An 11,786-nucleotide genomic window follows, 5' to 3' on the forward strand; every position below is an offset into this window, starting at 1 on the left:
TATTTTTGAAATTCCAAACTCTACTCTAGATTTTTAATTTTAGCCTTTTGGTATATGTTATCAATTTTGTACCTATAGTTTTTTTCATAATTTCTGTGACTTTTTTTTCCCTCTGTTTCTTTCTCTTCTTCTTTTATATAACATCGTATATCTGCAATTCGAAACTCTACTCAAGATTTTTAATTTATGCTTTTTGGTATTTGATATCAATTTTGTACCTGTATTTTCTTTATAATTTTTGTGACATTGTTTTTGTTGGTTTGTTTGTTTTCTCTCTTTATTTTTCTTCTTCTTCTTCTTTTTTTTTTTTTTAATATTGTATTTTTGAAATTCCAAACTCTACTCTAGATTTTTAATTTTTGCTTTTTGGTATTAGTTATCAATTTTGTACCTGTAGTTTCTTTATAATTTTCACGACCTTGTTTGTTTTTCTTTGTTCATTTTTTCTCTCTTTCTTTTCCTTCTTCTTTTCATTAACATCGCATTTTTGAAATTCCAAACTCTACTCTAGATTTCTAATTTTTGCTTTTATGTATTTGTTACCAATTTTGTACCTTTAAGAACCCAATCTTAAGGACCCATTTTTCACTAGTGTACGAGATTACTGGCTTGACTGCTCTCTCTCCCTTTGGACTCTCCATTTTCTCCACCAGGTCACCTGTATCTCCTCCCTAACCCCTCTCTACTCTACCCAACTCTGTGAATTTCTGTGTGTTCCAGACGGTGGAGAACACTTAAGGAACTGATTACTGGCTGGATCTGTCTCCCTTCTTTTCATTTCCCCCTTTTATCCTTCTGGCCACCTCTGTCTCCTGCCTCCTTCTTCTCTTCTCTGTATAACTCCGTGAACATCTCTGAGCGGTCCAGTTGTGGAGTGCACATAAGGAAGTGACTACTGGCTAGCCCACTCTCTCCACTATTGATTCCACCTCATCTCATTTGGGTCACCTCTAACTCCCTCCTCCCTCTTCTCTTCTCCATGTAACGCTGTGAACCTCTCTGAGTGACCCTCACAGTAGAGAAACTTTTCATCTTTAACGTAGATGTTTTATCAGTGGTGCTGTATAGAAGGAGAAGTTTTGAAACTACTGTAAAATTAAGACCGATAACTGGAAGTAGGAGGCTTAAGTCCAAACCCTGACTCCAGGGAACTCCTGACTCCAAGGAACATTAATTGACAGGAGCTCATCAAACGCCTCCATACCGACACTGAAACCAAGCACCACACAAGGGCCAACAAGTTCCAGGGAAAGACATAACAAGCAAATTCTCCAGCAACAAAGGAACACAGCCCTGAGCTTCAAGATACAGGCTGCCCAAAGTCACCCCAAAACCATAAACATCTCATAACTCATTACTGGACATTTCATTACACTCCAGAGAGAAGAAATACAGCTCCATCCACCAGAACATCGACACAAGCTTCCCTAACCAGGAAACCTTGACAAGCCACCTGTACAAACCCACACACAGCGAGGAAATGCCACAATAAAGAGAACTCCACAAACTGCCAGAATACAGAAAGGACACCCCAAACTCAGCAATTTAAACAAGATGAAGAGACAGAGGGATACCCAGCAGATAAAGGAACAGGATAAATGCCCACCAAACCAAACAAAAGAGGAAGAGATAGGGAATCTACCTGATAAAGAATTCCGAATAATGATAGTGAAATTGATCCAAAATCTTGAAACTAAAATGGAATCACAGATAAATAGCCTGGAGGCAAGGATTGAGAAGATGCAAGAAATGTTTAACAAGGACTTAGAAGAAATAAAAAAGAGTCAATATATAATGAATAATGCAATAAGTGAAATTAAAAACACTCTGGAGGCAACAAATAGTAGAATAACAGAGGCAGAAGATAGGATTAGTGAATTAGAAGATAGAATGGTAGAAATAAATGAATCAGAGAGGATAAAAGAAAAACGAATTAAAAGAAATGAGGACAATCTCAGAGACCTCCAGGACAATATTAAACGCTACAACATTCGAATCATAGGGGTCCCAGAAGAAGAAGACAAAAAGAAAGACCATGAGAAAATACTTGAGGAGATAATAGTTGAAAACTTCCCTAAAATGGGGAAGGAAATAACCACCCAAGTCCAAGAAACCCAGAGAGTCCCAAACAGGATAAACCCAAGGCGAAACACCCCAAGACACATAGTAATCAAATTAACAAAGATCAAACACAAAGAACAAATATTAAAAGCAGCAAGGGAAAAACAACAAATAACACACAAGGGAATACCCATAAGGATAACAGCTGATCTTTCAATAGAAACTCTTCAAGCCAGGAGGGAATGGCAAGACATACTTAAAATGATGAAAGAAATTAACCTACAGCCCAGATTATTGTACCCAGCAAGGATCTCATTCAAGTATGAAGGAGAAATCAAAAGCTTTTCAGACAAGCAAAAGCTGAGAGAATTCTGCACCACCAAACCAGCTCTCCAACAAATACTAAAGGATATTCTCTAGACAGGAAACACAAAAACTGTGTATAAATTCGAACCCAAAACAATAAAGCAAATGGCAACGGGGTCAAACTTATCAGTAATTACCTTAAACGTAAATGGGTTGAATGCCCCAACCAAAAGACAAAGACTGGCTGAATGGATACAAAAACAAGACCCCTACATATGTTGTCTACAAGAGACCCACCTCAAAACAGGGGACACATACAGACTGAAAGTGAAGGGCTGGAAAAAGATTTTCCATGCAAACAGGGACCAAAAGAAAGCAGGAGTAGCAATACTCATATCAGATAAAATAGACTTTAAAACAAAGACTGTGAAAAGAGACAAAGATGGTCACTACATAATGATCAAAGGATCAATCCAAGAAGAAGATATAACAATTATAAATATATATGCACCCAACATGGGAGCACCACAGTATGTAAGACAAATGCTAACAAGTATGAAAGAAGAAATTAACAATAACACAATAATAGTGGGAGACTTTAATACCCCACTCACACCTATGGATAGATCAACTAAACAGAAAATTAACAAGGAAACACAAACTTTAAACGATACAATAGACCAGTTAGACCTAATTGATATCTATAGGACATTTCATCCCAAAACAATGAATTTCACCTTCTTCTCAAGTGCACACGGAACCTTCTCCAGGATAGATCACATCCTGGGCCATAAAGCTAGCCTTGGTAAATTCAAAAAAATAGAAATCATTCCAAGCATCTTTTCTGACCACAATGAAGTAAGATTAGATCTCAATTACAGGAGAAAAACTATTAAAAAATCCAACATATGGAGGCTGAACAACACGCTGCTGAATAACCAACAAATCACAGAAGAAATCACAAAAGAAATCAACATTTGCATAGAAACGAATGAAAATGAAAACACAACAACCCAAAACCTGTGGGACACGGTAAAAGCAGTCCTAAGGGGAAAGTTCATAGCAATACAGGCACACCTCAAGAAACAAGAAAAAAGTCAAATAAATAACCTAACTCTACACCCAAAGCAACTAGAAAAGGAAGAAATGAAGAACCCCAGGGTTAGTAGAAGGAAAGAAATCTTAAAAATTAGAGCAGAAATAAATGCAAAAGAAACAAAAGAGACCATAGCAAAAATCAACAAAACCAAAAGCTGGTTCTTTGAAAGGATAAATAAAATTGACAAACCATTAGCCAGACTCATCAAGAAACAAAGGGAGAAAAATCAAATCAATAAAATTAGAAATGAAAATGGAGAGATCACAACAGACAACACAGAAATACAAAGGATCATAAGAGACTACTATCAACAATTATATGCCAATAAAATGGACAACGAGGAAGAAATGGACAAATTCTTAGAAAAGTACAACTTTCCAAAACTCGACAAGGAAGAAATAGAAAATCTTAACAGACCCATCACAAGCACAGAAATTGAAACTGTAATCAAAAATCTTCCAGCAAACAAAAGCCCAGGTCCAGACGGCTTCACAGCTGAATTCTACCAAAAATTTAGAGAAGAGGTGACACCTATCCTGCTCAAACTCTTCCAGAAAATTGCAGAGGATGGTAAACTTCCAAACTCATTCTATGAGGCCACCATCACCCTAATACCAAAACCTGACAAAGATCCCACAAAAAAAGAAAACTACAGGCCAATATCACTGATGAACATAGATGCAAAAATCCTTAACAAAATTCTAGCAATCAGAATCCAACAACACATTAAAAAGATCATACACCATGACCAAGTGGGCTTTATCCCAGGGATGCAAGGATTCTTCAATATCCGCAAATCAATCAATGTAATACACCACATTAACAAATTGAAAGATAAAAACCATATGATTATCTCAATAGATGCAGAGAAAGCCTTTGACAAAATTCAACATCCATTTATGATAAAAACTCTCCAGAAAGCAGGAATAGAAGGAACATACCTCAACATAATCAAAGCTATATATGACAAACCCACAGCAAACATTATCCTCAATGGTGAAAAATTGAAAGCATTTCCTCTAAAGTCAGGAACAAGACAAGGGTGCCCACTTTCACCATTACTATTCAACATAGTTTTGGAAGTTTTGGCCACAGCAATCAGAACAGAAAAAGAAATAAAAGGAATCCAAATTGGAAAAGAAGAAGTAAAGCTCTCACTGTTTGCAGATGACATGATCCTCTACATAGAAAACCCTAAAGACTCCACCAGAAAATTACTAGAACTAATCAATGACTATAGTTAAGTTGCAGGATATAAAATCAACACACAGAAATCCCCTGCATTCCTATACACTAATAATGAGAAAACAGAAAGAGAAATTAAGGAAACAATTCCATTCACCATTGCAATGGAAAGAATAAAATACTTAGGAATATATCTACCTAAAGAATCTAAAGACCTATATATAGAAAACTATAAAACACTGGTGAAAGAAATCAAAGAGGACACTAACAGATGGAGAAATATACCATGTTCATGGATTGGAAGAATCAATATAGTGAAAATGAGTATACTACCCAAAGCAATCTATAGATTCAATGCAATCCCTATCAAGCTACCAACAGCATTCTTCACAGAGCTAGAACAAATAATTTCACAATTTGTATGGAAAAACAAAAAACCTCGAATAGCCAAAGCGATCTTGAGAAAGAAGAATGGAACTGGAGGAATCAACCTACCTGACTTCAGGCTCTACTACAAAGCCACAGTTATCAAGACAGTATAGTACTGGCACAAAGACAGAAATATAGATCAATGGAACAAAATAGAAAGCCCAGAGATAAATCCACGCACATATGAACACCTTATCTTTGACAAAGGAGGCAAGAATATACAATGGATTAAAGACAATCTCTTTAACAAGTGGTGCTGGGAACTCTGGTCAACCACTTGTAAAAGAATGAAACTAGAACACTTTCTAACACCATACACAAAAATAAACTCAAAATGGATTAAAGATCTAAACTTAAGACCAGAAACTATAAAACTCCTAGAGGAGAACATAGGCAAAACACTCTCTGACATACATCACAGCAGGATCCTCTATGACCCACCTCCCAGAATATTGGAAATAAAAGCAAAAATAAACAAATGGGACCTAATTAACCTTAAAAGCTTCTGCACATCAAAGGAAACTATTAGCAAGGTGAAAAGACAGCCTTCAGAATGGGAGAAGATAATAGCAAATGAAGCAACTGACAAACAACTAATCTCAAAAATATACAAGCAACTCCTACAGCTCAACTCCAGAAAAATAAATGACCTAATCAAAAAATGGGCCAAAGAACTAAATAGACATTTCTCCAAAGAAGACATACAGATGGCTAACAAACACATGAAAAGATGCTCAACATCACTCATTATCAGAGAAATGCAAATCAAAACCACTATGAGGTACCATTTCACACCAGTCAGAATGGCTGCGATCCAAAAGTCTACAAGCAATAAATGCTGGAGAGGGTGTGGAGAAAAGGGAACCCTCTTACACTGTTGGTGGGAATGCAAACTAGTACAGCCACTATGGAGAACAGTGTGGAGATTCCTTAAAAAACTGGAAATAGACTTGCCTTATGATCCAGCAATCCCACTGCTGGGCATACACACTGAGGAAACCAGAAGGGAAAGAGACATGAGTACCCCAATGTTCATCGCAGCACTGTTTATAATAGCCAGAACATGGAAGCAACCTAGATGTCCATCAGCAGATGAATGGATAAGCAAGCTGTGGTACATATACACAATGGAGTATTACTCAGCCATTAAAAAGAATACATTTGAAGCAGTTCTAATGAGGTGGATGAAACTGGAGCCTATTATACAGAGTGAAGTAAGCCAGAAAGAAAAACACCAATACAGTATACTAACGCATATATATGGAATTTAGAAAGATGGTAACAATAACCCTGTGTACGAGACAGCAAAAGAGACACTGATGTATAGAACAGTCTTATGGACTCTGTTGGAGAGGGAGAGGGTGGGAAGATTTGGGAGAATGGCATTGAAACATGTAAAATATCATGTATGAAATGAGTTGCCAGTCCAGGTTTGAGGCACGATACTGGATGCTTGGGGCTGGTGCACTGGGACGACCCAGAGGGATGGAATGGGGAGGGAGGAGGGAGGAGGGTTCAGGATGGGGAACACATGTATACCTGTGGCGGATTCATTTTGATATTTGGCAAAACTAATACAGTTATGTAATGTTTAAAAATAAAAAAAAAAAAAGAAGAAGTATGAAAGGGGAAATTAACAATAACCCAATAATAGTGGGAGACTTTAATACCCCACTCACACCTATGGATAGACCAACTAAACAGAAAATTAACAAGGAAACACAAACTTTAAATGATACAATGGACCAGTTAGACCTAATTGATATCTATAGGACATTTCACCACAAAACAATGAATTTCACCTTTTTCTCAAGTGCACACGGAACCTTCTCCAGGATAGATCACATCCTGGGCCATAAATCTAGGCTTGGTAAATTCAAAAAAATTGAAATCATTCCAAGAATCTTTTCTGACCACAATGCAGTAAGATTAGATATCAATTACAGGAAAAAACTATTAAAAATTCCAACATATGGAGGTTAAACAACACACTTCTGAATAACCAATAAATCACAGAAGAAATCGAAAAAGAAATAAAAATATGCATAGAAATGAATGAAAATGAAAACACAACAACCCAAAACCTATGGGACACTGTAAAAGCAGTGCTAAGGCAAAGGTTTATAGCAGTACAGACTTACCTCAAGAAACAAGAAAAAAGTCAAATAAATAACCTAACTCTACACCTAAAGCAACTAGAAAAGGGAGAAATGAAGAACCCCAGGGTTAGTAGAAGAAAAGAAATCTTTAAAATTAGGGCAGAAATAAATGCAAAAGAAACAAAAGAGGCCATAGCAAAAATCAACAAAGCTAAAAGCTGGTTCTTCGAGAAGATAAATAAAATTGACAAACCATTAGCCAGACTCATCAAGAAACAAAGGGAGAAGAATCAAATCAACAAAATTAGAAATGAAAATGGAGATATCACAACAGACAACACAGAAATACAAAGGATCATAAGAGACTACTATCAGCAACTATATGCCAATAAAATGGACAACTTGGAAGAAATGGACAAATTCTAAGAAAAATATTAACTTTCCAAAACTGAACCAGGAAAAAATAGAAGATCGTAACAGACCCATCACAAGCATGGAAACCAAAACTAGTCAGAAATATTCCAGTAAAAAAAAAAGCCCAGGACCAGACAGCTTCACAGCTGAATTTTACCAAAAATTTAGAGAAGAGCTAACACCTATCCTACTCAAACTCTTCTGGAAAATTGCAGAGGAAGGTAAACTTCCAAACTCATTCTATGAGGCCACCATCACCCTAATACCAAAACCTGTCAAAGATGCCACAAAAAATGAAAACTACAGGCAATATCACTGATGAACATAGATGCAAAAATCCTTAACAAAATTCTAGCAAACAGAATCCAACAACATATTAAAAAGATCATACATCATGACCAAGTGGGCTTTATCCCAGGGATGCAAGGATTCTTTAATATCTTCAAATCAATCAATGTAATACACCACAATAACAAATTGAAAGATAAAAACCATATGACCATCTCAATAGATGCAGAGAATGCCTTTGACAAAATTCAACATCCATTTATGATAAAAAAAAAAACCTCCAGAAAGCAAAAATAGAAGGAACATACCTCAACATAATAAAAGCTATATATGATAAACCCACAGCAAACATTATCCTCAATGGTGAAAAATTGAAAGCATTTCCCCTAAAGTCAGGAACAAGAAAAGGGTGCCCACTCTCACCACTATTATTCAACATAGTTTTGGAAGTTTTGGCCACAGCAGTCAGAGAAGAAAAAGAAACAAAAGGAATCCAGATTGGAAAAGAAGAAGTAAAACTCTCACTGTTTGCAGATGACATGATCCTCTACAGAGAAAACCCTAAAGACTCCACCAGAAAATTACTAGAGCTAATCAATGAATATAGTAAAGTTGCAGGAATAAAATTAACACACAGAAACCCCTTGCATTCCTATACACTAACAATGAAAAAACAGAGAGAGAAATTAAGGAAACAATTCCATTCACCATTGCAATGAAAAGAATAAAATACTTACTAATATATCTACCTAAAGAAACAAAAGACCTATATATAGAAAACTGTAAAACACTGATGAAAGAAATCAAAGAGGACACTAATAGATGGAGAAATATACCATGTCCATAGATTGGAAGAATCAATATAGTGAAAATGAGTATACTACCCAAAGCAATCTATAGATTCAATGCAATCCCTATCAAGCTACCAATGGTATTTTTCACAGAACTAGAACAAATAATTTCACAATTTGTATGGAAATACAAAAAACCTCGAATAGCCAAAGCAATCCTGAGAAAGAAGAATGGAACTGGAGGAATCAGCCTATACTGTAAAGCTACAGTCATCAAGACAGTATGGTACTGGCACAAAGACAGAAATAGAAATCAATGGAACAAAATAGAAAGCCCAGAGATAAGTCCACGCACCTATGGACACCTTACCTTTGACAAAGGAAGCAAGAATATACAATAGAGAAAAGACAATCTCTTTAACAAGTGGTGCTGGGAAAACTGGTCAACCACGTGTAAAAGAATGAAACTAGAACACTTTCTAACACCATACACAAAAATAAACTCATAATGGATTAAAGGTCTAAATGTAAGACCAGAAACTATAAAAGTGCTAGAGGAAAACATGGGCAAAACACTCTCTGACATAAATCGCAGCAGGGTCCTCTATGATCCACCTCCCAGAGTAATGGAAATAAAAGCAAAAATAAACAAATGGGACCTAATTAAACTTAAAAGCTTTTGCACAACAAAAGAAACTATAAGCAAGGTGAAAAGACACCCTTAAGAATGGGAGAAAATAATAGCAAATGAAGCAACTGATAAAGAATTAATCTCAAAAATATACAAGCAGCTCGTGCAGCTCAATTCCACAAAAATAAACCACCTGATCAAAAAATGGGCCAAAGAACTAAACAGACATTTCTCCAAGAACTAAACAGACTAAAACATACAGATGGCTAACAAGCACATGAAAAGATGCTCAACATCACTCATTATCAGAGAAATGCAAATCAAAACCACAATGAGGTGCCATATCACACCACTCAGAATGGCTGCTATCCAAAAATCTACAAACAATAAATGCTGGAGAGGGTGTGGAGATAAGGGAACCCTCTTATACTGTTGGTGGGAATGGAAACTAGTACAGCAACTATGGAGAACAGTGTGGAGATTCCTTAAAAAACTGGAAATAGAACTGCCATATGACCCAGCAATCCCACTGCTGGGCATACACACCAAGGAAACCAGACTTGAAAGAGACACGTGTACCCTGATGTTCATTGCAGAACTATTTATAATAGCCAGGACATGGAAGCAGCCTAGATGTCCATCAGCAGATGAATGGATAAGAAAGCTGTGGTACCTATACACAATGGAATATTATTCAGCTATTAAAAAGAATGCATTTGAATCAGTTCCAATGAGGTAGATGAAGCTGGAGCCTATTATACAGAGTGAAGTAAGTCAGAAAGAAAAACACCAATACAGTATACTAACACATATATATGGAATTTAGGAAGATGGTAACGATAACCCTATATGCGAGACAGCAAAAGAGACACAGATGTATATAACAGTCTTTTGGACTCTGTGGGAGAAGGCGAGGCTGGGATGATCTGAGAGAATAGCACTGAAATGTGTATAATATCATATGTGAAACAGATCACCAGTCCAGGTTCGATGCATGAGACAGGGTGCTCAGGGCTGGTGCACTGGGATGACCCAGAGGGATGGGATGGGGAGGGATGTGGGAGGGGGTTCATGATGGGGAACACAGGTACACCCATGGCTGATTCATGTCAATGTATGGCAAAACCCACTACAATATTGTAAAGTAATTAGCCTCCAATTAAGATAAATTAATTAAAAAAAAAAGAATTACAGAGACTCCCTACATCCAAGCTATAGAATCTCTCCCTCCCAACCCACACGGTGTCACAGCTCAAAGTCTCATTTCTATTCAAATGTCCCTCTCCAAAGGGAACCCTCCTACACTGTTGGTAAGAATGTAAATTGGTCTAGTCAGTATGGGGAACAGTATGGATGTTGTTCCGAAAACTAAAAATATAGTTGCCTTATGACCCAGGAATCCCAGTCTTGGGCATACATCCAAAGAAAACCATAAGTTGAAAAGATACATGCCCCCCAGTGTTTACTGCAGCACTGTCTACAATAGCCAAGACATGGAGACAACCTAAATGCCCATAGATAGAGGAGTGGGTAAAAAAGATGTGGTACATATATACAGTGGTATATTACTCAGCCATAAAAAACAATGAAGTAATGTCACTTTCAGCAACATAGATGGACCTCAAAATTGTCATCCTGAGCAAAGTAAGTAAGACACAGAAAAACAAATATATGGTGTCACATATACATTGAATCTTTAAAATAATGGTACAACGGACCTGTTTACAAAACAGAAATTGAGTTACAGATACAGAAAACAAACTTACAGTTACCTAGTGGGGAAAGGGAGTGTGATAAATTGGGGAATTTGGATTAACATATATACACTACTGTATATAAAAAGAAAGTGTTAGTCATTCTGTTGTGTCCAGCTCTCTGTGATCTCAGGGAGTGTAGCCAGCCAGGCTCCTCTGTCCCTGGAAATCTCCAGACAAGAATACTGGAGTGGGTAGCCAATCCCTTCTTTAATGATTCCACCCCCTTTGCCCTTTCCATCTCACCGCCTGGAAAGACTTGAGGAGACCCTTCTGGTCCATTTGCAAGACATTCCCCAGGAAGGGCAGAGGCCAGGGTCCAGGAGGGAGGCAGCCCCGGGAGGCAGGGCAGCCCCAGAGGAGCAGGAGGCCAATGAAGAGAATGAGGAACAGGATGGTGGAGAGAGCCATGGTCTGTGCCTGCCTTTGATCCTGCTGTCCCTCTTAAAGGCAGCTTACTCTGTTGTTTGTTATTTTGCCCTATGGGTGGGGAAGGTGTGCCAGGATCCTCCCTTGGCAGAGCTCCTGCTAACTCTCCAGAGACAAGAGGGAGCATAAAGGACCAGGTGCTGCAGAGGCCACAATGTTTATCATCTCAGTGGATCCCAAGCAGCTTCCGATAAGCCCTTGTGGGTTGGAGTTGTCTTGGTGGGTGATTCCCTTGAACAGAGAGAATGTCCTCCAAGGAAGAGGAGTGGTGTCAGCTCCAGGAACTTGTGGAGGCTGTGT

General features: G+C 37.6%; 1 protein-coding gene across 2 annotated transcripts in view; it reads right to left on the minus strand.

Annotated features, from left to right (window-relative positions):
• LOC102403709 (cytochrome P450 2B4-like) overlaps positions 1–11,489 on the minus strand; it is a 33,502-nt gene extending 22,013 nt beyond the window's left edge. For both annotated transcript variants that reach the window (XM_044930678.2, XM_025269141.3), the window contains exon 1: positions 11,304–11,489. In XM_044930678.2, the coding sequence (XP_044786613.2) occupies positions 11,304–11,468 (165 nt within the window). In that variant the 5' untranslated portion in view covers positions 11,469–11,489. The remainder of the gene's footprint in view (positions 1–11,303) is intronic.
• Positions 11,490–11,786: the final 297 nt, after the last annotated feature.

The sequence above is a fragment of the Bubalus bubalis genome, chromosome 18 (genome assembly GCF_019923935.1).
Source record: "Bubalus bubalis isolate 160015118507 breed Murrah chromosome 18, NDDB_SH_1, whole genome shotgun sequence".
Taxonomy (NCBI): Eukaryota; Metazoa; Chordata; class Mammalia; order Artiodactyla; family Bovidae; genus Bubalus; species Bubalus bubalis.